General features: G+C 36.6%; 4 protein-coding genes across 4 annotated transcripts; 1 reads left to right on the top strand and 3 right to left on the bottom strand.

Moving 5' to 3' along the window:
- Positions 1-538: 538 nt before the first annotated feature.
- Positions 539-2,580, bottom strand: LOC110691987 (large ribosomal RNA subunit accumulation protein YCED homolog 2, chloroplastic-like). Its single transcript, XM_021868973.1, has 7 exons — positions 2,400-2,580; positions 2,126-2,305; positions 1,945-2,034; positions 1,400-1,489; positions 1,233-1,313; positions 1,103-1,148; positions 539-1,013 (listed from the first exon to the last, which is right to left on the bottom strand). Exons 1-7 carry the CDS (start codon positions 2,532-2,534, stop codon positions 937-939), a joined length of 699 nt encoding a protein of 232 aa, XP_021724665.1. The 5' UTR covers positions 2,535-2,580; the 3' UTR covers positions 539-936.
- A 643-nt stretch (positions 2,581-3,223) lies between these two features.
- Positions 3,224-7,848, bottom strand: LOC110691986 (protein S-acyltransferase 11-like). Its single transcript, XM_021868971.1, has 5 exons — positions 7,736-7,848; positions 7,548-7,645; positions 5,465-5,687; positions 4,239-4,537; positions 3,224-3,954 (listed from the first exon to the last, which is right to left on the bottom strand). Exons 1-5 carry the CDS (start codon positions 7,749-7,751, stop codon positions 3,475-3,477), a joined length of 1,116 nt encoding a protein of 371 aa, XP_021724663.1. The 5' UTR covers positions 7,752-7,848; the 3' UTR covers positions 3,224-3,474.
- Positions 7,849-11,174: 3,326 nt separating this feature from the next.
- LOC110691985 (protein COFACTOR ASSEMBLY OF COMPLEX C SUBUNIT B CCB3, chloroplastic-like) lies at positions 11,175-13,076 on the top strand. The gene is made up of 2 exons (XM_021868970.1): positions 11,175-11,516; positions 12,412-13,076. The coding sequence occupies exons 1-2, from the start codon at positions 11,481-11,483 to the stop codon at positions 12,940-12,942; spliced, it is 567 nt and encodes a 188-aa protein (XP_021724662.1). The 5' UTR covers positions 11,175-11,480; the 3' UTR covers positions 12,943-13,076.
- Positions 13,077-14,431: 1,355 nt separating this feature from the next.
- LOC110691984 (anamorsin homolog) lies at positions 14,432-20,808 on the bottom strand. Its single transcript, XM_021868969.1, has 8 exons — positions 20,661-20,808; positions 20,321-20,456; positions 19,575-19,741; positions 19,361-19,462; positions 16,928-17,084; positions 16,683-16,819; positions 16,423-16,497; positions 14,432-14,812 (listed from the first exon to the last, which is right to left on the bottom strand). Exons 2-8 carry the CDS (start codon positions 20,448-20,450, stop codon positions 14,774-14,776), a joined length of 807 nt encoding a protein of 268 aa, XP_021724661.1. The 5' UTR covers positions 20,451-20,456; positions 20,661-20,808; the 3' UTR covers positions 14,432-14,773.
- Positions 20,809-25,936: the final 5,128 nt, after the last annotated feature.

Below are 25,936 nucleotides of genomic sequence, written 5' to 3'. Positions count from 1 at the left end.
TCCATGAATGTCATTCAGTGTGATCACAGATAAGCAAAGCGTTGGGATTATCAAAGAGATGAGCAAGGTGAACAAACCAGTTTTGCTCAAAAGGCTGAAGAAGAAAAAGAGAGCATTCTCTTCTTAAAAGTGTGTGTTCAAGTCATATGGAATTGTTTGAGGATTTTAATTTGATGTATTGGTTCAAAATCAGAAGTTAAGTTTTAGTCAAGCTTTCATGAAAGTAATAGACTAATTCCATGACAACTTCGAATGCTTGAAGTAATGGTTTAGTCTATAACAATTTAGATTACATGGGAGCATTGAGAAATATATCAAATGATAAGAATAATACAGAGTAATTGAGACCAAACCTCAACTACAAAACAAATAAAAATATACCTTCTTTTCACTTCTTTCAATAGATATATTCGACTATATTTTCCCTTAGATCAACACCTCCAAATATAATTAAGAAGTAGATTCTATCAAAATAATACTAATAGCCTAGTTTCTTTTGCAGAGATAGTAGCTTAGTTTACCTTGATTGTAATCATTGTATAAAATGACTATGCTTATACTTCTGTTCTTACAAAAATGTACAGTGAGTATAAAATACTTCGTACATATCACAAGATTCACAGGCCTCTCAGTCCAATTCTTGGTAAATCTTTGGCACATTTACTAAAAATCTAGGATCATAATCTATGTTACGTTGCAATTCGATCATACATTGATATAATTGACAAGCATCATTTACCCCTTATATACTTATGGTACTATGAAGCCACAAGCACCGCATATTGCCCATTCATTCGAACCCCCAATGTGCAGTTCAAGGGCATAATTAACTAGTAACAATGTAGCATCACTCATCTTGCTATGACTACAAACAGAAAAAAATAACATGACCTTAATCTTTGCTAGTCATCTAGATGTGATGATTTAGTTCGTGCATCAACGATTTGCATTCCTAAGCTGTAAGAGTTTAGACCACCTCCTGTCTAGAGAAGCTGTCCTTTGATCACCTATATCTGCAGATAATTCTTATGAGTCAGATGCAAATTTCAGGCGATAAATGATGAATACTTCGTTTTAGACATGATGGTAAAAGAATACTTACAGTGAAGTTTTGGTTCAGACTTCTCACATGATTCGGAACAAGTCTCCTGATAACAGAAACAGTTCTCTGATAAACTAACCAAATTCGCCAATTTAAGAGACAATGTTATGCTTGATTTTTCTTATAGTACCTTAACTGCTGTCTGGAGTCTTATTGTGTCTTGTACAAGAGAGCCTAAGTCAGCTTCATACCCTGGTCTCACGTAGATAACCTGCATCCATTAATCCATCTATGTTAATACATCTAAAGTCTATTTCTGCGCTCTAGAAATCAGGAGAGGAATGTTGAACTTCTTACTGATGGATCATCACTGCCAATCTCAGGAAGTTCTGTCGACGAATCATCTCTGTCATCAGGCAGAACCCAAACACGTATGTTTGTGTCAATCTGTGAAAACATTGCTTCCTCTGTTTAGAAAAAGTTGCAGCATCTCTATTCACAGTTATCAATGTCAATGCATAACTTCAACCATTTAATTTTACAAAAATAAATACGTAATATAATGATTTGAAGTTTTGTAGTATAAGTTGAGACGTATCTAACAAAATCTCACATGACTATAGTTTTATTTAACTATAAATAAATCACCAAAAATTGTCAAAAGTAGAGTCTGTGAATAGTATAAAAGACGAAACTTAACTATTTCTAGACAAAGTATATGAAAACAATATTAAACGATTGTTGCTATTGTCAATTACATCTTGTCCTGTGCGAGCTAAGTAATTACAGGATAAGGAATTGCCTGATATTGTCCACAGAATCATAGATATATGTCTCATTTTCTGAAACATTTAAATAAAATTTATAAATAAGCTAATTTAGCAAAAATTAAATGAGTATACCGTTCTGCAGTAAGGAGAAGAGCAACTGCTGCACTTCCTGGCAATGGTTGTAACCACCTTTCCATCAACAGACAGGCCAAATCCTGCATGCTGGCAATCGAAACGATTTTACGTGCAGCTTGATGTTAGTTATAAGCAAAGTCTACGTAGTTGCAATGTATAGAAAGGGAGGACTTATTACCTTCTGAAGGGAAAGACTGACAAAAACCTCGGTATCTTTTCGACCATCCTCAGCTAAATCATCCAGCTGAAGATCCTTCAGGGAGACTAAGTATTCACAAGTCCATTGACCAGGCCATCTTCCAGTGGATGCAGGTATACTGATCACGCGTCGCGGTGACTTTGAAGCTTTCCTGGTTATCTAATTCAACCATAATTACAAGGAATTAACTACTTAGCAGAAGTATATAACATAACATCATAAACTTGATATAATAGCATGTTATATATTATACCAGTGGTCCTTCATTTTTTCTTGAAGCTCTGATTTTGATGATTTGAGGAAATGAAGGTATTGATTTTGCTGGAAATATTGGGGTTTTCAATGTGTTGATGTTTTTAGCTGAACTCAGATGGGTGGCACCTGCCATCTTTGTTCTCAACAAAGTTCTGAGGTCACTGATACAAAGGCATTATCACATAATATGTGGCTTATGTATCTTCTCTTCCCCTCACGTGATGTGCATGTGGAGGGGTATATCCGTATTTATGCCCTCATTTTCTCTTTGATCCCCTTTCGAGTCTCAGCCTCTCCTTTTCCTCTCTAGAAAACTTTACAACATAGTATATCTTACGTGGCGCAACCAATTACCTTTGATTATTATACTCTCTTTGTGCTTAAATATAAACTTCATTTCTTTTGAACACGGGTTTTTAGGAAAACATTGAACAGGGTATTGATAATTCTAGTTGAATAAAAAATGAATTGCAATAGTTTACTGTTTTAGGAGAAGTGATGGTTAATAATATAGTAGGGTTAGATAACATGTATTGATTAAACAAGAATTTTAGGAACATGAATTTATTGGGAAAATAGAGCTTTCATTTAAGGACGGAGGTAGTAAATTATTTTTTAAAATCCAATTCCTCAAAATCCTTTTTATTTTTGAGAGATTGTGAAATCGAGGGACAAAGACAAATCTGTAACTCTTTCTTTCAAGACTAACAATGAATTTGACTTTAGAGCATCCTGCTCACAATGTCACAAGACTGACAATCAAAGGTGAAAGGAAGGGTTTGGTGCTTAAGTTCTTGAATATTAACAACTAAAACAAGTTCATCAAAAGGAAAACACTAGTAAGACAATAACAGAGATTAAACTTATATCTGTGTTAATGAGATCTTCAATGAATTACTAATTTACAACACTAATCAGCAACACTATAACAACAGTATCAACCCCAATGCCTCCGAAGATGATCCCTGAAATCACCACACAAAGGTTGTTTCCTATCTATCTAAGCAGCAAAACTCATACACGACGGATGTACTCGCCCAAACCCTTCAGTGGGATGCAATATATGGGGGAAATCATAACTTTCTGTGAATTTTCTTAGAATTACAACAAACACGCAAATATAGGGAAAAGGAATGTGGGAAACCAAAAAATCGGTACAGGTTTCTGCAGTCCCGTTCTGCATCATCCTGTGAACTTAAGCTAGTTAAATATGTTCTTCCCTCGTAGATGAAATATAGTTGTTGCCATAAAAGCACAGTTAAGCCTATCCCCACAGAAATACTAGCTACAAAGAGATAAAGAAGAACAAGCCCTCTTGGCGGAAAGAACACAGCAGAAGTCACAAATGCAATAAATATGTCTTTTAGGATGCCCATGAATGTAATGTTGCTGTTGACTCCATGTATCTCCTGAAAAGATCCCTCGCCCAAAGATGGTAATACATGGAGGATTGCATAAGCAGACATGATGGCGGCATATGCTACACTAATAACAGCTACAATAAGAAAGCCGATGAAATAACGATGGTGTCCTGCACCAACACAGTTTCCAATCTGCAAAAAGTAATGAAATTGATCATCTCATTTAAAGCATCCAAAAGTAGGATTGTTTGATTCCATGTATTCACAAGCAGGGAAATTTTTAAAGCTAAGAGTCCAACAAACTTCACTATTTAGGTGTAAGAGCATTTTAGCCATGAAATAAAGCATGACATTTCAGAGCTACTCCCTAGCCCCTAGCCAGACAACTAGTATAAGTAGTCATGAAAAAAAATCTGTAACCAAAACAAAGAATATGAACCAACTTTCAAAAGCAATAAAAGACCTTGCAAACTTACAAATGGGCAGTGATGATCCATATCCAACACACAAGACCCACACGAACTGCAATGATGAGCTCTAGGTGATTTTGGCTTAGAGCAGTACAGGCAGAAAGTATAGTCCTGTAATTCATCTTTCCTCACAGCTGGATAGCTACCCCACACAACTGGCAACGGAGTGCCGGCATCAGTGAAGGCCGCCAGGCCAAACATAGAAACAGTAGACACAGACAATAGGAAAGTAACTATACTGTGGAATACGCCACAAAGTAAGCTCACTGAAAATACAACTGGGTATACTGCCCACAAACCACCACCTACATATCCATAGAAGACAGTGAAACAGAGTCACTAGTGATCAAAGCATAGATTAGAGAGATCATTTCAATAAGATCCATAAGAATCACTTGCAAGAAAAAATACTGTTATAGGCTGGAAAGTCAGATTTGTAGAAACAAGGAAGAGAATTGGGGAAAAATTGATAAACAGTATGAAATCAGCACTTAGGAGATCAAAACCCCAGATCTTAAAGCTAAATATAATAAATTAATATTTTCATCATTATTCAACATAGTTTCCCTATTGCTAAACTCCTTTAACTTAATTCTAAAAATTAGTTATGCATTGCCTAGACTACCCCTCCCCTTAGGCTAGTTCATCATACATACTAAAAGGTAAAATAAAAAGGATAATGATCGAATTTTAGCTGAAATTGTAGGAATCAAAGCCTCTGAAATTGCCGGTAAGCAAACACATTGACAATAGTCAGCTTCTTAGCTACAAGAGAGCTGAAATCTCCAAGGAGTCCAAGCTATCAAATGACATTGCACCAAGATAGTTGCTCTAAAAGTGATAGCAAAAGGTCAAATGGATTCACAGCTCAACAAATAGGAAAGGGGTAGCCTTTTTCTGTCTCTAATATAAGTAAATATGTGTATAAAAGCCTGCACCATCCCTGTTTGATTTGGCAGTTTGAGAAAGAGGTTATAGAATAGGACATACTACATGGCATAAATCACACCCCAAGGAGAAACGGGAAGTCCTACACTCCTACATGCAACCCAATCTCACAACAAAGCAAAGCCAGCACCAATGGAAAACAATTTATAGCAGTGAACTGCCTTTCTTGTGTTGGCCTATACACCTACATAGGCTAGACTGCAAGATTGAGAAACTATAAAGAGCAGGAATGATCCTATGAGCAACCAGAAAAAATAGATTTAAAAAGGGAGCATGAGGCTTACATATAACAAATGACACAAATACAAGGAGGATAGAAACAAAGCAACGATCACGTAAACGTCTCCACCGCAATTTTTTGCCTTCACGTCTGCTTTCATTTTGTTTGGTAATTGCCCCACACCAACCACACTTAAAAACTGGTGCGTTTGATGGGAGAATAAGTCGCAATCCACAGCCCCAGCATATCGATTCATAATCATGTTCCATGGAAGATGGGTACTGCTCCTGAAAAGTTGAGGCAATACAGGATTTTACAAAGTGCCATGATTCAGAATAAGATTTCTGATATTGAACAACAGTTACACAGATAAGACACATTCAACAACCAGCACCAGCCAACATGTTATGTTGTATCTTGGACATGAAGAAGTCAAACACGAGTTCAGATATCAATTTATAAGAGGTCCTTACTGTGTTTCCTAAGTTGGAGCAGAATTCAGCATCAAGGAGGAAGAAGTAATCAAGTAAGAAGGGGCATCCTGCCATTAGGCAAGAATATCTATCTGATTAATCTGCATGTAAAGCAATCTTTCAGATATGCATTCTGGCCAGCATATGCCAAATGCTAACCATGAAACAGATTGTCAATTTTCTAATCAAGGCAGGACCCTAGACGCCTACTACTTCAGCTTAGTAGTATTTCGCTTAATAACTCATTTTTCCTGGAACCAACACAATTCTAACCAGTCTCCCCACTAAACCACAATAGCAACTCAAAAGGCAAGTGTAACTTTGTTCTAAGTTCTACTCATTACATTAAATTCAATTCCAGGCTACAATGTCAAGGTCATCCAATTAGTGCAAAATAACAACAATCATTTCAAATTATGCCTTCAGATTATAACTCTAAAGCCTTATTTCATACCTCATAACCCGCCCCTCTTTATGAACCATTTATACTAATCTGTCCCAATGCAATCTGCATTGGTTTTATTTTCAGGAAAGATGACGGAATTCATTGAAAAAATAGGTAAGTTGGGGCAAGGGGCAAAAAACAACATTTTCCAAAATTAAGCAAAATCAAACCTTGAATGACATGGATTCAATGCAAATGATGAACCGAAAACTCGAAGAGAATAAGTTGGCATCACAAGATAGAACTAGAAGCACATGGCTTTGGGGCTGGCTATAGCAGAATGAACCCAATGATTAAGCTAATCTTTGTCAAAATTGCAAGTTTTGCCAGATTGAAAACAAAGTCAAAAACATAAATGAAATCATTTTAACTTCATCCGCTCATTCTGACATATATACCATGTTTTATTTCATAATAATAATTAAAAAAAAAAAAAAAAAAAAAAAAAAAAAAAAAAGCCCAATATCCATGAAGCCAAAAATTAATGAATTACAGATATGATCCAAAAAAAAAATATTTCCTTTTTCTCTTCATTTGTGAAAAGATAAAGAAGTATTCACTTTGGGACATTCCTAAACCATAGTACTTCGAATTGCAGGACTAACATCATCGGCGATTGAACACAAATACATTAGCAGTTGGAGTAAAAAAATCATTACACTTTCAGACTAAGACGGAGTTACCCTGAGACTTCATAGAATAGGTAGACATTGATCGATTTTCGAGGATCTATAAAAATAAATTGATCAAGTAATTGACACAAGTCAGACCTCCTACTCTTTCACCCCCACCCTGTTAAGTATTTGGAGAAGTGGAATACCCTGATCACAGTAGGATTTCGAGTCTTTCTTTCCAGCATTAATCATTCATTAAGAACAATCAAACAAAAGAGAAATCAAACAGAAAAATATCCAATTAATTCAAACATTTTCGTAAAAACAATTCATCTAGTTATACTCAGTCATCAACCAGTGAAAAATTTAAATCAAAGCAAAAGCAACTTCAATGCAAAATTGAATTGCTTTGATTACATGAAAAGATTAACACAATCCGTTGAAATCAAAAACAAAGTCAATTCCAACTTCAATTAGGTCAACCATCCAAAAATCAAGCATACAATCAGCTAATTTAATACTTCAAAACACCATAACTTAAAAGTCAAAAACTCGATTTCCTAGTAAAATACAACCTAAAAATTTGATAATTACGAACAAAAAAGAGGAAATTACCGGAGTTTGAGAAGAGGGAGGAGCAGTAGATGCAAGTGATTCAGAGATGAAGCCATTGTTGGATTCTTCGAGAGGAGGAGGAGAAGAAGAACGTTGCACTGCAAAAGCAAATCACAGAGAATTTCAGAAGAAGAGAGAGAAAGCGAGATGGAGAAGGAGAAGAAGGAGGAGAGAGAAAGTGAGCTCACCGTTTACGGCGGCCATGGCGGCGGAGGAAGTTGGTGTGTTGAGAGTTAAGACAGACACCACCTCCACACAGCCATGGAAAGGAAAGGAAAGGAATGAGGAGGAATTTAGTAAAGTCAAGGTTTTTCATAACTAATTATAGTAATACACTATAATTAATGAATTAAATAATTAATATGCTTTACTCGTGTTACAAGCAATTTTTATTTTTATTTTAAATTCTACATTATACCCCTCTACTTTTACATTTTCTACGTTGTACCTCATCGTTACACATTGTAACCCTTAGGTATAATTAGTGACCTTATCGTTATCTCGCCGCTAAAAAAATTTCGTTATGTTGTTATAATTACTGTTAGTGGAGCCCACTCTCCACTAATTAATATTTTTATGTTGATTTGCATGTTGGAAAAATATTTCGTTAAAGGTTTTGGGGGCCGTTTTGGCCCTTGTGAGTCCAAATTGAACTCAGATTTTGCAAAAAAAAATAAAGTCAATGCCTCATTTTGCGTGTTAAGAGATGTCTCAATTTGCGTGACATTATTTTTTAGTAGTGGAAATTGTTCAAACAAGGCATCGAGGTTTGTTTAATAGTTCCAAATAAAGTTCAAAGTTAGCCAAAAAAAAAAAAACTAACGTAATGTCTAATGTCTCATTTGGCGTGTTAAGAAATAACGCAATTGACACTTAAAACGAGACAATTACATTATTTTTTTGTCGATTTTGAGCTCAATTTGATTCCTAAAGAACTTAAATGACCTTAAATTTTACTTGAACAATTTATGTGGCTAAAAATAATAACACGCAAATCGAGACATATTTTAATAACCAAACAAGGCAATTACGTTATTTTTTTGCAAAATCTGAGCTTAATTTGGTTCCATAAGGGCCAAAAAGGCCCCCAACACCTTTTACGGAACATTTTCCATCACGTAAATCATTAAAAAAAATATTAAATAGTAGAGCGTGGGCTCCACTAATGGTGATTATAACAACATAATGTAATTTGTTAACAGCGCGATAACAGTAAGGTCACCGTATGGTTACTAATTATACTTGAGGGTTACAATATGTAACTTTCAAAAATATGGGACACAACGTAGAAGACGCAAAACTAGAGGATTATAATGTAGAATTTCCCTTTTTTTTTTAATGAAGTTCAATATTACAAATACTCCGTATGTGATCTCATTAACTCAAGTTATTAATTTCCATTATGGAGAGCAAACCTGGTTAATCTTTATGATTGACGAAATTCGTCAATCTAATGGCATTGTTGTAATATTGGAGAATAGTACTCGATGTCACCTCTTGAATAAAGATAACGGTCGTTTTGGCGTTACTCACAGAAACCACCATTAAAACTCCCTCCATTGAAAAGCTTTCTCCTTCTTCCTCCATTAAAACTTCCCGAGTCTCCACCACCATTGAAGCTTTCTCATCTCCACCACCAATGAAGCTTCCCCAACATCAACACTATTGAAGCTTCCCCGATCTCTACCCACCTTCCCCGTTCTTAAATGAAAACCCTATGAATAAAGGGTGAAATTAAAGGCGTGATCAAGCCCCAAAGGGTAGGGGTTAACTATGCCTTTAATTTCACCCTTTATTCATAGAACATAGCAGATGACGGTGGTTGTGGTGGTGGTGGAGTGCTTTTGCATTAGGAATCGCAACACCAATGTTGAGAGCCAGAAGGAGTGAGGAAAGAAAAAGCTAGATGAAGAAAGTAGGTAGTAACATTGACAATATTAAATTACTGTCTAATCCCTTTGAATAGGAATCATTTGTTCTTTATACCCTTAGACATGTTTTGTATGTTATTCATAAAGATTAACTTGTATTTTCTCCATTATGCATCCTAAAATATTGGTTTTTGTTAATTGAAACTCAGTATGTTATGAAAATTGAAAATATGGTATTGGCTTGCTAACTAATAAGCTATGGTGTTAATCTTACTCAAAACGTGGTTCTCCTTAAGGGGGTCCCGGTGGATCTTAAGGCGTTTTATTAGAGGGTTTGAGTAGAGTGATGGTGCCAAGGAAAGTTCCGCTCTTACAGCTTAATGTTATTACTTTATTCTTTCCTATACTTTTGTTTGTTTTTATTTTCCTCTTTAGTGTGTTTTTTTTTCATTTTATTTGCTTCTTGTTTCTTTGGGGATTGTTTCTCTTCTTTTTCACAAAAAAAAAAATAAAAAAAATAAAAAATAATAATAATTTGAAAATATCTATGTTTAAATAAAGCTTTTTTTTTTTATACTCCCTCCGTCCCCTTTTGTTTCTCACTTTTGAAGGAAAATCACAGGGATTTAGATGGAGAATGTGAAATAATGGATGTATATGGGAAATAACGAAAGTATATGGGAAAGTATAAAGTAATTAAAGTGCATGGAAAAGAGACATTTCCAATTAAAAATGTAATTAAGGGAAAGAAAAATTGAGAGATTCAAGAGTGCAAAACATTAATTTAGTCAAAAGTTGGCACAATTTTTATGGCAAATGTTAGGGTAAAATAGAAAGAGGACTTAATAAGGACAAAAAAAAATGAGGCTATAAAAGTCTTTTTATGTATCTTAATAATTATGAAAATATGAAATGTGACAAATATTTGGAGGCACCCAAAATGGCAAAAGTGACAAATAAAAGGAGACGGAGGGAGTATGTTTTATTCAATAAATGTAGATACGCAGTTTAAGAAAATATTGAATACTACTTCGTATGATTGTAACATAACGTAAGGAAGTGTCTATTTTGGCAAATAGTATAGATTTGGAATCGGAAATAAAATTAGACGGTAGTGTATAAGGTTGGAACTTTTTTTTTTAATGGAATAGGGAGGGGTGATTTCATTAAATAATAATATTCGTTCGACATTTACAATCATCCTTTAAGAGATCTAAATTCTCAATATAAGAATTAAACATCCCTAAACTAATAGCATTGCTTTTGCCACTGCTCCTTGATGATTTTAGATGTCTTTGCATCGTTTTTGACGGAGCTCCATTGATATATAGTCGCAAAAGTGATAAAACTTGATTGGCCATCAAGATCTGCAAATTTGCAAGACGAATCTTCTAAATCTGCACCCCAATACCAACAGACCCGCAATTCCGCAAATTTGCAAGACAAATCTTCCGAAGTTGTATCCCTGCACACACGAAAAAACAAACAAACAAACAAACAAACAATACTAAACATTCTACCATTAGGGAACTGACTAAACCCTACATGGAGGGACCGACTATAATCACCATACTTTTGGTGATCTTTATTGGTTAAAAATATTAAAAAAGAGAATTTAGGGCTTACCATAGATAACAATCGATGACAGTTCCTAACTTTTACTATGGTTGCTAGGTTTGAGGAGAAAAAACAAAGAGATTTTTTTTTTTCTCTTTTTTGAAACAACACAGAGAATTTTGTATAAGGCTGGAACTTGATACCTAAAGCCACGCGTTTGGTTTCATTTAAAAATGAAGATTTTTCTTTTATTTGATACATTACAGTAGGAGTCTTATCCAATCTTAATCCCATCTCCTTCACTCCTTTCTTCTTCCTGTCAGCTTCAGGACCAAATAAGAAATTCAAACTCATTCTCTCTCTCTCTCTCTCTCTCCCCCACTTTTTTTCTCAGCAACCTCAAAATTCATTTTCAGATTATAGTGTAGATGAAAATAAGCAGAGTTTAATTTTATCCTCATATTTTATTTTATTTTTCTGTTCATTGGTTTGTTTACAGTGTTTGATGGCAACCCTTTGCAAGTCTTACCCCCTTTCGCTTGTAAGTGCTTTTTTTTTTTTTTTTGCAAAAAATTACTCCATATATATTAATATATATATTATTACTAGTAATTAATTACACGTTATGATCACTAATCTCTCAATTCCTAGTTTCCTTAGTTATTTTGAGGGGCTGATTTTTCTGATATAAACTTCCGAAATCGGATAAATAATCCAATCCTAATGATTCTATTTCAAGAAAATTGTAGAAACTGTTCTAGAAAGCAGACCTGAAGATTAGCAGTATTAGTGACTTCAGTCAAAATGGCAACACCAAAGTTGATCATAAGGACAATGTCATTCAGAGAATTGTGCATACGTCGATGATAGTTGTTCATCTCTGATTGTGCTGCTCGTATTCTTTAAATTTGTTCAACTATCTCGTGTATTCTCTGTTGTTTATTCTGACTACAAGTAACAGTGTCAAACAAGTAGTCAAAAATGTATTATAATCCTTGCACTCGGATCATTAGATGAGATGATATCGAGACATGGTCAGTAGTGGTCACTAGGATCCTGTAAAACCCCTCTAGACCTTAAAATTGCACTTGCACCTGCCAACTCGGTCCTCAGGTCTGATAACTTTGGAAGCGATAACTAAGATGGACTTAATTTGAAGTCTGTACCTGATTATTAATGAGATCTTGGAAAGTCGCGTGACAAAATGATAATAATAGGAATGAATCGTTTTAAAGAAGGGGTTTCCAATATGAGGTAGCCAGCCAGTCAACCCTATCCTATATCCTCGTAGTTTAATCCATGAAACCGTTGACAAATCATCTAGTATGATTGCTTTAACAAATTTTATTTACACTGCAGTGTGAATTCTGAATGTCCTTGTTCTTATAGATTGTCATTCTGTAGATGCTTATGCCCCATCTGTTGTATCTATGCAGAAAAGATGCAGGAGTCCCACAGGAAGAAACCCAGATCACATCCCACGAATAACCCTTAGTCCCCGGTGTGCCATGGGGGTAACTGTTCAAACAGTCACTGAAATCTCGCATCAAGGAATAACCAACTCTGAACCAATATCTGATATGTTTGCTCTTGCTACAACTAACATCAGTATGCTCGAAACAGCACATATCTTCAATGAGCTGAAGCACAATATACTGTTAATAGAGTTGGATGCAGCCACAGCAAAGGCTACCATTCCCTTTATAGGACCTTTCCTTTCGGCATTTTCCTTCCTTTTCATCCTAAGGATAGTCATGTCATGGTATCCAAGACTTCCGGTGGGTAAGTTCCCGTATGTTCTTGCTTATGCACCTACAGAACCACTTCTAGTTCCTACGCGCAAAGTGATTCCACCCCTTGGCGGGGTGGATGTAACACCTGTGGTTTGGTTCGGATTACTTAGTTTCTTAAATGAGATATTAGTAGGACCTCAAGGACTTCTGGTCCTCCTTTCTCAGCAGATGTAAGTAGTTAACACAGCTGAAAGAGTAGATGATCATTAGGCTACTTTTGGTGCCAATATTATAATTTTTGGGTTCATAAATTTTAACAATTTATGTATTTACAAATTTTTGGAATCTCAGACTTTTTTTTTTGGTTAGTCGCATGATGAGAAATGATATTGTAATTAGGGGTGAGCACAACCGGGTACCCGGTGAAAAACGAAGGAACTGGTCTTGGAACTGGTTTGTACCGGGTCCTAGATTTTGGAACCAGACCCGGAACCGGTATAACCGGGTCCAGAATATTTAGAACTGGAACTGGAACTGGTGGTAACCGGTTCTAGAACCGGGTATCCGGTTACATATCCAAAGGAAAAATCAGATTTGATCGATAAACAGAAATTATATTTATTTAAAAAAAATACAAACCTAAAAGTATTATATGAAAATTGCAGAAAATAAAGATGAAAAAAAGTAGATCTGAGCATTTAGAGAATGTACAGTAGCAAACTCGAGTTGTATTACATAATCATGGCTTTTTCATAAATTTATTAGCCTGAAATCACACAAATCATCCCTAAAACTCATAATAATAGAGTATGTAAGCTTGATTCATCTTTAATCTTCATCTGTTTTCGGCCTCTTCTTCACCACCTTCATCTTTTACCTCTTTCTATTGTACAAATAAAAATTAAGGATGGAAAAAAGTGGATTTAGATACAAGAATTTGGGAAAAAGATAAGAGTGGAGTGATTAATTTAAGTTGGGTGAAATAATCATCAAATTGGAGTTTGATGTTTGACGGATGAAAGTAGAAATTATGAGTGGTTTTTGGTGGGTGATGAAATGAAAAAAACATGAGTTAAAAAAAAAGTACTCCTTAAATATATGGTGACTAATTAGGTTAGAAATAAAGTGTGGGCTAGGAAATTATAAGGCCCAATAGATAATTATGCCCCATATATTCAGAGCAGGCCACGAATAACATATTTTTAAAGCAATGCAACCAGTTCCGAGTATCCGGTGGGTACCGGGTCCGTAAAATCAAGAACTGGAACTGGAACCAGTTATAACCGGTTCCTGATTTTTGGACCCGGACCCGGAACCGGTTGCACCAGTTCCAGTTCTGGACCCGGCGGGTCCTAACCAATTCCGGGTCCAAAACCGGGTACCCAATAATTTTGCTCACCCCTAATTGTAATGTATATTCATGAATCATGACAGCGATCATAGATTAATACAAAGTACTCCATTCAACACAATAAAAAGCCAATTTTCATATCATGTTAAAATAAGTTCTCATTTTACCTTCGACAGAATATTTTGATTAAATTTAGACGACTATTTAAGTGTGACTTATTATTTAGAGAGCAAGATTTTGGCTCACTATACCTACTGCAAGATTCGAGAAATAAGTCAAGAATTTCACATAATCTCCAAATAAGATAAATTGTGTCAATTGCCATCCTGCACATTTCCATTTATCTGCTAGTCTACTATCACCATCCTCAACTGTTCAATCACCATATAATATGAATTCTTATTAAACTCCTTGCAACTGCAGAAATTTACAATAAAATGCAGATGTTGCCTGTCATGGAAAATGGAAAGCTCGAGACTAGATGGCCAACAGAGGCATAGATGATTTCTTATCAAAACAGATTGCATCACAAAGACCATGACTATATATTTCTTTCTAGTAATGAGTTCACATACTACATACGAAGTATATGTCAAAATTTTGGAAAATTATAATATCCATGAAAAAATAGTTACAATTCTAATTCTAAACATTGCACGGTCATGACCCTCAAAACCACTGTTCTCAAAAAATGCAAATGAATCCTGCTCCAGTTTATATATCTGCATCAAGGAAATTGCTCGACAAAGAAACCTGCAACATTGAACAATCAAGCACAGATACATTATACAAGTCTCAAAGTATAAATTCCTGATCAGACATTAATAAAATTGTCTAGGCATGCATCTATAAAGCTGAAATCTGTGTGATTTTTAGATTCCACCTCACAGGGGTATGCATTGCGAAGATGCACCATTTAGGAAAAAAGTAAACAATTACAGAAATCAAACTGGATTATAAAGAATATACTTGTCTTTACCAAACTGCATCAAAAGCTCTATCATTTTGATTTCAAATAAACAAGACAGACAATTAACTCATCATTTATATTTTATTTAAAATAATAACTGGAGAAAGGGAAGGGAAAGGAAAAGATAGGGAGAAATCTAATATTCCTTTGGAGGATTTGCTTATATTCCTTAGTTAAGCAATAGAGGGACTTTATGTTATCGACTTTCCTTCGATCCAAATTCCACTGATTTGGGAGAAAAGAAAGTATGATTTTAGTACGAGGTCTTTAATAATATATAATGTAGGAAAGCTACTTAGTTCATTTCCCTTTCCTTTCCATCCACCTCCTTCTCAGCAAACCAATACTAAGTACATTACAAGGATACAATAACAGAGGTGGACGCGTCCAAAAACTGATATAGAAACTAATAAGGGTAATAGTGTAAGCTACTTAAGTATAGTGACATTGAACTACTAGTCTACTAACACTGATGGAAGCCAAGTTGAGGGTATATCAGGATATAAAATTATCCAGATTTTTGGCAAAATACCAGCTCTTTTTTGCATGGAGAAAGTTTGCTGCCCAAGTTCTAACTCCATAAAATACCAAACAGAGAAGTTGAGCTCTAACTCAGCATCACTGCACCTATAGCAGGAGGCTAAAAGCAATGACAAGATTCACAACAGTCTGAAGCTAGAGTTCTCTCAGACACTTGATGAGTAGCTAGATGACAAGGCTACTATCCAATATTTTCTCAGCGGTAATATTGTTACAAGATCTTTTAACTGGCTTCCACAATTATATATATATATATATATATATATATATATATATATATATATATATATATATATATATATATATATATATATATATATATATAAATAACAAAAAAATAATAAAAAAAAAGACATTAGAAAAGTATAAGGTGCCTACTATAAGATTCAAACAAAGGATAAACCAGTCTCTGCACAACTGGACATCTAATTGGTGCAAGAGTTCAGTAGCTTGATCTTCCCAAAATATTATTTACTTGCCATTCATTGGGAGAATATACAACAATTTAGGCTAGATGCTATGAATACTGTCTTTTAGAAATTGTAGGGTTAAGACTAAAAACAGCAATCGGATATAACTGACATAAAGCCCCTATCTCATTCCCATACTCTAGGTAAGAACCTCTTCAAACGCATTGGAAAAATAGTTTAGTACGATATAAATTATAAAAGTCTAACTTCCGCAAAAGTTCTCAGCTTCCCACCCACTTTTTGATACTCCGTACCTTGAATTGCCCAAATGCTCATATTTATAGATCGATGGATAGCCACTTTGGCAGAACAAAGGCAGTAAAAGCAGTAATAACAATTACATAAATGAGTAAAGCATTAAGGTAATGAAGAGAGAGGTGTACCTTATCCCCAAGTTTAAATGCCGGAAGACCTTTGTATGGGCATGTGCTGCACCTAAAAGCATCTCCTAGTCCACACTGTAATATTAGGAAGCCCAATAGGAGAGTTTCAGATAGGATGACAACCAATAATATGCAAATAAGCAATATAGGTGATTCAACGTCAATTTAAAACCATAATGAAACATGCATAACCATCTTCAAAAGTCAAGATACTCTGAATTAAGATACCACAAATGTAATTATGATGCTACAACACATACACTTCCACATGCAGACTGAGGATTATCCAGCTGTTCCATTTTTAGCCCCAATTTTTCAACTTTCTGTTCTTCCTCAGCCCTACCACATGAACAGTTCTTGCAGGCTTTCCTTGTGCTTCCAACTTCACAATCCCCAACTGTAATGATAATTTGAATCATCATGCATATATATTGGAGAGCTAATTCCCAGGACAAAAGAGGGGGGGGGGGGGGGGGGGGACATCCTTGTTTTCCTAAGATCTAACCTGCAGGAAGTTGTGGTTTCTTCAAGTCTTCCTCAGTTAATAGAGTGTCCTCATCAATCAGATCCATATCATCATCAATTTGAACCTTGGGTAAACCTTTCGAGGCTTTGAGAGAAAAAGATGATCCAATTTTCCAAGATGGCTTCTTGGCTTTAACCTGTAATAGAAGAACTACACTTCTCAATTTTTCACCAAATAAATTAAACAAAAAAAACACAAATCCTGTGTAAACAGTGGGGAACGGAAAAAAAAAAAAAAAAAACAACCATCTTGTTTCAAGGATAAATTGTCCTCATTCTGTAAGTCTTATCTATCTCTGACGAACCTATTTTTTCTAGACTCCACTAGGCCAGTGGAACCATGATGGCAAAATTGAAATTACTACTGAAACAAAACATTAGTGAAATAACCCATATAACATCCCTAATCTCAGAGAGAGAAATACGAGCACAAAATACTGGCAAGTTGAAGTCCTTTCCATAGAAATAGGCAAATCAAGAGACACTGTCATCATAAGTAATCGACAAAAGTAACTGTTTAACTCTTTATACTCCTACACTTTCACATCACTCATATTGATGTAGTTTGCTACTAACCATATAATTTCAATAAGTTCCTTCAAAATTGTAAGCATTCATAATGAACTACCAGATAATTATATTTGTTAAATAATGACATCTTTATTCATGCTTAATCAAAGGCCTATTCAAAGTTCCATCACAATTCAATCAATCAAAGCCTTAGACCCATCAGTGGGGTCGGCTACATGAACCAAAAGTTCCATCACTATTAATAAGATAGTTTTAGGACAACCAGTTTATGAATCTTGTTAGGCTATGTTTAGTTCTTATTTTTTCTAATGTGATCTAAGCTTATTTTTTCTCAACTGAACTGAACTGATTTGATTGCCTAATTTGACTAAAATGTGACTTTACGTACATTAATGCGTAAGGTAAAAATAAATCAAGTGGGGTCTTATAAAAAATTGCACATAAAATGATAACATATGATCTAAACTTGTTTTTCTCATTTGATCTGATTTGAAATAAGTAATAAGGTACTTAAATAAGGTAAACTAAGCATAGCCTTAATCTTGATGCTTAATCAAAGTGGTCACGAATTCTTAGATTATGTAATTGATCAAAGCTGATGTATCCACTTAATTCAAAGCATGTTTAGGTCAAAACATTGTTTGCTATCAACCAACAAACAAACAAATACCTAAACGAGTTGTAACTTAAAAAGATGGTCCACATTTCCCAAGTTACGTTCATCGCCATTTTTAGCATTTTTGTTAAGGAAATGGAAAAAATAAAAATAGTGTCCAAAAAGGAAAATGGCAAGTAATTTGGGGTGTAAGGAGTATATGATAACAAGTGGCCACCACTAAAATGGACAGAATACCAAATTATCTAGAAAGGTCTACTTACTAAGCATCCTAATTTAAAGATGAAGATGTAATAAATTATTCCATGAAAAAAAAAGGGGGGGAAACAGCAAAAACAAATGGGTCTTGATGGTCATAGAGAAACCTAAAAGAGTTTGGAATAACTTCTGATCATGATGAAAATATGGCAGAATTGATTCCCAACCATTAGGAGATGAAAATTCTAGGTTCATATTTCGACAGACAATGCAGTGAGAACTGAGAACCACATAAGTAGTTCAGAGCTAAACAATTATGACTAGTTGAGAAGCAGTTTAGTAGTGCCTAAAAATTAGCAATACGATGCAAGAAAGGAAGCTTTCACAATCCCAATTCAAGCTACTTTATCTAGTCATACATATACAAAGTTTTTGAGAAAGAACTGTGAAATGAAAAAACCTTAACAGTCTCTTATTCAAGAAAAATGGCATAAATATTATTATGCTCGTGCAACAATCAAGAAATAAATGGAGCTCCACAAAGAATATGGATCCCCATAAACAGTCATGTGTAATCAATCAATCAATCAAAGCCTTAATCCCATAAGTCATGTGTAATGGTAACTATAAATATGATGATAAAAATTGCAAAGACAAGAATTCTTGAAACATCCCCTTGCTCCATGAAAATATTTTTAAAACTGTATCTCACTAATCACCACTCCAGAGATGCATAAAATGTTGATGCACCTTGAAACTACAATCAAATTTTCAAATAGCTTATGCTAACCCACAAATCCAACCTCTGCATAAACCAATTAGAAAAAGACGGTCAAGCTTATCACAGAGAAGCATGCTTCATATTCCCATCTCTTAAATAAAATAGTACATGCAACCAGTTATGTACTTATGTATCACCAGTTCACCACATATTAGAAGGACTTTCACTTACTTTGTTGAACCAAAATTCAAACAGACCTTACAGAGAAACTCTTATAAAGACTTTCAGAATAAATTGAAGATTACTGCATATGCTATGAGAATTAACACTAATGACATGCAACTAACTTGGATGGTTTGAACTCCTGAAAAAGCGTCCGGTTGCTGTTGGCTAGCTTCTGGTTCCAAGAATCCTGCTACAAGTATCTTCCGCTCCAGAGAAGAAAGAATCTGCAGATTGCCATAAATATCTATCAGGACCAATGGACAGGTGAACAAATGTAAAGTCAAAAACTATAAATATTGTCATCAATCAAATAATTCCAAAATAATTTGACATTACATTGTCTGAAGGGAGATCACCAACAAGTTCGGACAAACAAATAAGAACTCTTCCATCTGGCTTCAGAACTCTAAACAATTCGGCAAGCATAGGAGCAGCAGGAAAGTCTCGTGTTTTGGATACACCAATAACAGTATCCATGGATGACGATTCCAAAGGCAGTGTACCTGATAAGTTCATGCCATTATAAAACTCGTAGAAAAATAGTGTGCAATAAATAAGGGGTTTTCTGCACAGGATGTATAAGGATAATGCTATCGGGAACATTGCATCACATACTCAAGATCAGACAAGAAACAGCAAACAGATGAAAATGGAAACATTAATTTGAAATTCAGAGGAAAAAAGCGTCCACCTTACAGCAAGTCAGCAATTTCTCATAGCCATTATTTGAAGCAACTGAATAAGAGACTCTCATTCTAATACTAACCCAAGATAATCGTTTTACACACGAGAAATAATCCCAACACGACAATAATCCAGTTACATATTTCCAATTACATTGAACCTTCCCAATGCCAATAACACAAACCCTAGAAACCCTCTATAAGCATGATCCATTGATCCCCCATTTCCTAAACTGCTAAACAGTCAAGAATATCAAATTGACAAACTGATACGTCCAAAAAAAAATAGATTGGCTTGTAATTCTGTATTGAAAATTTTGCAAAATTACATATTAGAGAAAAATTACATACACAACAAATATCAGTTCTTCACACAAAAAACAGTTTAAAGAAAATTACTTAGAGACGAAGCGAGAGTGATGATAAAAGTATTATCGAGTACCGATCCTTCGAGTTTGAGCTCATTCGTCAAACTGGATACAGTACTAAGGGGCAAGATCACATCATCGGTAATTGCAAGAATTGCCATTATATCCTGCAAATTTAAAAATAATGAAATCATTTTTTTCAAATTGCAAAATCTTAGGGTTTAATTCGACATTAATTGAAAAATGAACAATTACTCGGCAAGAAATGAAGTAAAATTTAAAAAACGAAAATTTATAACAAGGATTAAACGAAAAGTTGTTTGAGTACGAATTGATGGAAGAGAAATTCAAATACAAAAGAAGATGATTACCGTGATTAATCGAGGTTTTGAAGACCAGCAAGAATTGTAGAAACCCTAAGTTCGGTGTGACATGTGAAGATTTAGAAGAACAGGTACTTCTCTATGCCAAAAATATAAGACTAGATATTCAGGTTTGGCGGTTTTTAATTTTACAAGCTTGTTATCTTAAAAAAAAAAAAAAAAAAAAAAAAATTAAAATGTACAACTCGTTTTAAGTTCGGCTGGCCACATGACGTGGCCGTTTGTAAAATAACAAAGTAACTGTCACAGGATAATTTGTTAACTAGTTTTATTTTTTTTCTAAGTTAGGAACTTAAAAGGTTTCCGTGATGACGCCTAGACCGAGTCTAAACCAGGCTAACGCTGAAGCAATAAGAACATACGCACACAAACAAGAGACAACACACCAACACTAGTAAGAACACTTTATTATTTTCATGGCTTACAAATACAAGGAGTTTTTCTCTCTAGAATCTCTCTCTAGAGCTCCCAAAATTCTCTACTCAACAAATGAATGTCTTGGCCTATTTATAGGCAATGACCACATCCCAGTTAGATAGGATAACTGCCCACTACACCCATGATCTAGTAACTGCCCACCACTTGCATGTTTACTTGGATGCATCTGGCCTTGTCCACGTACTGGGGGAAGTTATCCACGTTTAGTGTTTCGGGGTTTTTTGATGTGTCCTACTGGAGAGTTACAACACCATAACTGGTAGCCGACCTCCTGTACCTGCACAAGAACGGAGACTCCGGTTGGTTGGAGTTCTGCCTCCGACGGTCAAGTTAGAATACGTCCGAGTGAGTAAACGTGCGGAAAAGTAAATGGTCTTTCGGATTCCGGGAGATTCTACAATTAATATTGATCGGTATTTGTATATGTATTTATGAAGGTGCATGAATGTGCAATGAATGAGGACATTCCTCTATTTATAGTAGAAGGAGATCAGTTCCCCTATTAGGGTTACATTGCCACGTGTCAACAGAGGATTGGATCCCATTGGGCCTCTCTGAGGTTGACACGTGTCAGCATACCATTGGGCCACGTGGCATAGGGTAATTTTACCCCAAACATTTGCCCCTCACAGGTGGGACGTGGCTTGCCACGTGGCACCTGTGACAGGTTTCATGATCTGAGACGGTGATTATATTTTTTATTTTTTATTTTTTTTTTAATTCGGATTTGAATTCGAATGAGGAGGCGACGGTTCGCCTTCTGAGTTTCTTTATAAATAGAAACCCCCCTCCTCTCATTTCACACTTTGCCAAATTTGAGAAAATTTTCGAGAGAAAAAGAGAGAGCTCTGACACTGGTTGTTATTGCCCATACAACCGTCTTTTTCTTCCTTACTCATCCGGTTTCCCGTCTGAGTTTGCTAGCCAGCAACGCTTGAGGGGTTTGCAAGCAATCTTCATTATTTCCAGAGGCACATACGGGCATACCGTCTGTGCATCAGCTAGCTCAAGCTTTCAAAGACTTGCTTTCCTAGAGGGTACATCCGGCCAAACGCCTGTGCCCCTTGCAAGCCATCTACTGAATTTCGCCTGCTATATCAGCTGGTCAACACCTGCTACCTTTCCAGCTTACTCTTGAGGTACCGTCTCTACCCCCTTCAGCTCTTTCATGTATTTTTCGTTTGTGCATCTTTCTCTTTTTTCTTTTCTTGGGTTTTAAAAGTGAATGGACTCACCAACCACACACCCGACATACCACAATTTAGAGGTCAACCAGTCCCCTGGTACGGCTGAGTCTAGGACTGGGGGAGCCACCTCTGGGTACTAGGATTCTCCTTGTTCATCTTCCAATCCGACCGTCTCTGTCTCTGTGCAGGACACAATGGCTCGTACTAGAAAAACGGCTATAGATCCGGAATATAAAGGAGAAAGCTCCGAAGAGTTGCCGCCTGAAACGAACCAGGCTGAGATGATAAGGGAATCCCCAAGAGGTACCCCTAGCACCCCTAGTGATGGAATCCTGGGGTCCAATAATGGAGGCGGCGAAGATGTCGCCTCTATCTCTGGAGCTGAGGAGGTAAAATCCTTTAGTGATGAGAGCAGCGGAGAAACCGCCTCTACGTCAAACTCTGGTCAAAGCAGTAGCAGCAGCTATCTTACACCGGTTGTAGATAGCGAGAAGGAAGAGAGACCCACTTGGAATAATAAGGGTGATCCCCTCCTCATCCAAGTCTCAGCTAAAGACCAGGCTAGCATGGAGAGGAACTTAGGGATTTTTGTACTCATGCGGCCTCTAGGAGAGGGGTACACCATTCGAGTACCGCCTGAGATGGGAACAACTACCTGGGAAGACAACCAGCGCAATGCGAATGGGTACTTTGGCTGTCATGAGGTGGCCTTTCTAGCCGGCCTCCGCTTCCCTCTACACGACACCATAAAGGCCATCTTAAGAGGATACGCCCTGGGTGTGTGGCTGTTAACCCCCAATTCTCGGGTTAACATTTTAGGCTACATCGCCGCCTGCGAGATGTAGGGCCTAAACCCCGGCTGGGAGGCCTTCGCCCATATGCACTATTTAAGCCGGAGCCCAGGCGGGTGGAGAGCTTGGTATACTCTGACCACTTATCCCCAGTATTTGATGACGTTGGATAAACCGTCTAAGTGGTCAGACTGGAAGAACCGCTTTTATCTAGTTTTCGCTCCCACAAAAGAGGAGAACCGCGAGCTTAGGACCTACAACCGAAAGCCTGAGCTGCTTGGGCAAAAATGCAAGATGCCCTAAGTCCCAAATGAGGACTATAATAGGATTATAGAGGCGGGGCTCTTTGAACTCACCCCAACCGCCCTCTCAACCGGTGAGCTAATAAGTGTGCCCAAGAATTGGGTACCCAAACACAAGTTTCTGCGAGATGAGGCATTTTTATCCGCCTGTGGGTTAAGCACCCAGTTTAAAAAACGTAGGTCGCGTGAGCAACTGGCACTATTATGCCGCTTTAGCTATTTTATACTTGTGAAATTTTTCTTGTCTTTGCCTAATCAAACGGTTTGTTTTCTGCAGTAAACACTTTAACAATGTTGCCTCCACATAAGACTCCTACAAAATCAGCCGCTGAAATCCGCAAGGAGAATGCGGAGAAGAAGAAAGCTGCCCAGGCGGCAAAAAATAAGGTATATGCGCCCGTCCCTTAGTCCTTTGTATTTTTTTTTTGAAGTATATACTGGTTGACCATTATACTTTCTTTTTTACTCAAGAGGGGAGCAAGGCGCCTCGCTCTGCGACCAAGTTGATCCGGCCTCGGCCGGTAGATGAGGGCGCCGTCTCTAACAAATCTCGAAAAGCCTCCTCTTAGGCGATCCCCGGCCGTCTGACGGTTGGGGGAATGAGTGTAAAAAACACTGGCCTGGGGATCGATCTCTCCTTCAGGCAACCGGATGTCCCAGAGGCATCCAAGGAAGTTGCGATCCCCGACCGTCTGACGGTTGGGGGAATGAGTGTAAAAAATCATATTTACACACGAAAAACACTATTTATTTTTTGTAAAAATCGGACAAGTTAGCATCTAAACGTGATTAAAACGTGATTAAAAATTAAGAACGGAGAATAGACAATACGCAACCACCTAGGTCGCTGCTGCCGCGCTGCCTGGTGGCTGCTGCCGCCGGCGAAGGTTGGTGGTGGTGGTGGCCGGGCGTGTGTGGTGGTGGTTAAACAATAAATAATTAAATTAAAGGGGAAGGGGAAAAAATTAAGGGAAGAATAAAATCAGAGGAGGGAGAGAATTTACCTTTGGGTGCACTCCACCCTAGGCATATGATGGGTATTTATACCCTCTCTCATAACCTCCTACTTACTACCCTTAATAATCCCTTTCCTACTCAAACTAGGATTTTGACTTTCTTTAAAACTTTGACTTTTAAAAATTATCTTTTATAAAATAATATGCCTCAATATTTCCAAATCATAAATTAAAATATTTTCAAGATTATTAAATAATTAAAAATACACTTTCAATAAAAATCATTCTTTTTAAAGTAACTAAAAACCCTAAATAATTCAATTCTAATTATTTAAATATTTTAAGAAATACTTATTTAAATCAAAAATACGTATAAAAATACGGGGTGTTACACAGTAACACAATAATGGGCTCTCAAACCCAATTACTAAACCCAACCTTGGCCCTATGGCCATGTATGATCTTTTAGGGTCCTAATAAGTCCCCTCAATCAATACCAAAGGTTGTTATGGAGTTTTGCTCATCCAAACACTCCGAGGTTCTTTTAGTGTGTGCGCGCGCGTGGTAGCCATAGGCCCAAGGCCTAGCTGATCAAGCCCTTGCTAGCACCATGGCCTAAGCACTTGGGAGCTATCCCTGATAACCCCACAAGCCTTAGACATGGTTGTGAGCTACTTTAGCCTCACTTGGCTCGTTCTTCCCGAACCGAGTATGCACTCGCTCACGTAGGCAAGTGAGATCCCGAAGGCCTTGCGCGCCTATGCGAGATGGTCGATGGCCTTGCCTAGGTCGACCCAAAGTGACTGTGACAGTAACCCATATAACATTGATGGAGTAACTGTAGTAATACTGACTGAGTAACCCCTATGTCATTGACCGAGTAACCCCTATATATCACTGACGATTAATGAAGTAACCTCTGTAACACTGACTGAGTAACCTCTATAAATTAACCCCCATGATGGTTAACCACATATAAGAGTTGGTTAAAAAAGTGTTGCAAATTAAAGCATGTTAACTTTTTACTTTATTTTTGCTAAACTAAAATTATTTTATTAAATTGAAATTATTTTTGTTCAACTTAAATTATTTTGGAAAAATTGTCAAAAATAATACAAACTTTGAGCGGTCTGCCAAAAACAAGTCAAACTTTTGATTATTTCTAAATAATACAAATTTTGGGGGGTATTCGCTTTAAACAAGTTATGACCGGTTAGTGACTTGATTAATAAGTATATGGTACACGTGTCATTATTTTATTGGTTTGACAATTAAATTTGATTTTTTTTATTTATTAAATGTTTTTTTAAGATTTAAATTTTATTATTACTATTTTTTTTTAAAAAAAACAACGCCTCTCACCAGCCACCCTTTCCTCTCCCTGCCCATCCCCCTTCCCCGATGCTCGGCCCTCCGACGACAATTTGTCGGCGGCTCAACCCCTTCCCCTGCGCCAATTGACTCCATTTCCGGCATCCCCACTCCTCCCATTCCCTTCTCCGACTCCCACCCACCACAATAACCCACGAAATCCCCTCCTTCCCTATGAAAACCCACGAAACCCCCAATTTCCCTTCGCCCACCCATGAA

Source organism: Chenopodium quinoa, unplaced genomic scaffold (assembly GCF_001683475.1).
Source record: "Chenopodium quinoa cultivar QQ74 unplaced genomic scaffold, ASM168347v1, whole genome shotgun sequence".
Taxonomy (NCBI): Eukaryota; Viridiplantae; Streptophyta; class Magnoliopsida; order Caryophyllales; family Amaranthaceae; genus Chenopodium; species Chenopodium quinoa.
The sequence above is the reverse complement of the archived record's forward strand: the minus strand, read 5'-3'. Positions and strand labels throughout refer to the sequence as shown.

Coding starts and splice junctions, on each gene's coding strand:
- LOC110691987 (XM_021868973.1), bottom strand. CDS start 2,534: ATGGCAGGTGCCACCCATCTGAGTTCAGCTAAAAACATCAACACATTG. Junction 1,490..1,944: donor CTTCTCCTTACTGCAGAACG/GTATACTCATTT, acceptor ATGTTTTCACAG/ATTGACACAAACATACGTGT. Junction 1,149..1,232: donor GACTCCAGACAGCAGTTAAG/GTACTATAAGAA, acceptor TTCTGTTATCAG/GAGACTTGTTCCGAATCATG.
- LOC110691986 (XM_021868971.1), bottom strand. Junction 5,688..7,547: donor CTCCCTCTTCTCAAACTCCG/GTAATTTCCTCT, acceptor TCAACTTTTCAG/GAGCAGTACCCATCTTCCAT. Junction 3,955..4,238: donor TGGATCATCACTGCCCATTT/GTAAGTTTGCAA, acceptor TACTTTTTGCAG/ATTGGAAACTGTGTTGGTGC.
- LOC110691985 (XM_021868970.1), top strand. CDS start 11,481: ATGGCAACCCTTTGCAAGTCTTACCCCCTTTCGCTT. Junction 11,517..12,411: donor AGTCTTACCCCCTTTCGCTT/GTAAGTGCTTTT, acceptor GTATCTATGCAG/AAAAGATGCAGGAGTCCCAC.
- LOC110691984 (XM_021868969.1), bottom strand. CDS start 20,450: ATGGCAATTCTTGCAATTACCGATGATGTGATCTTGCCCCTTAGTACT. Junction 19,742..20,320: donor CACTCTCGCTTCGTCTCTAA/GTAATTTTCTTT, acceptor TGAACTTATCAG/GTACACTGCCTTTGGAATCG. Junction 16,498..16,682: donor CTCAGTCTGCATGTGGAAGT/GTATGTGTTGTA, acceptor CTAATATTACAG/TGTGGACTAGGAGATGCTTT.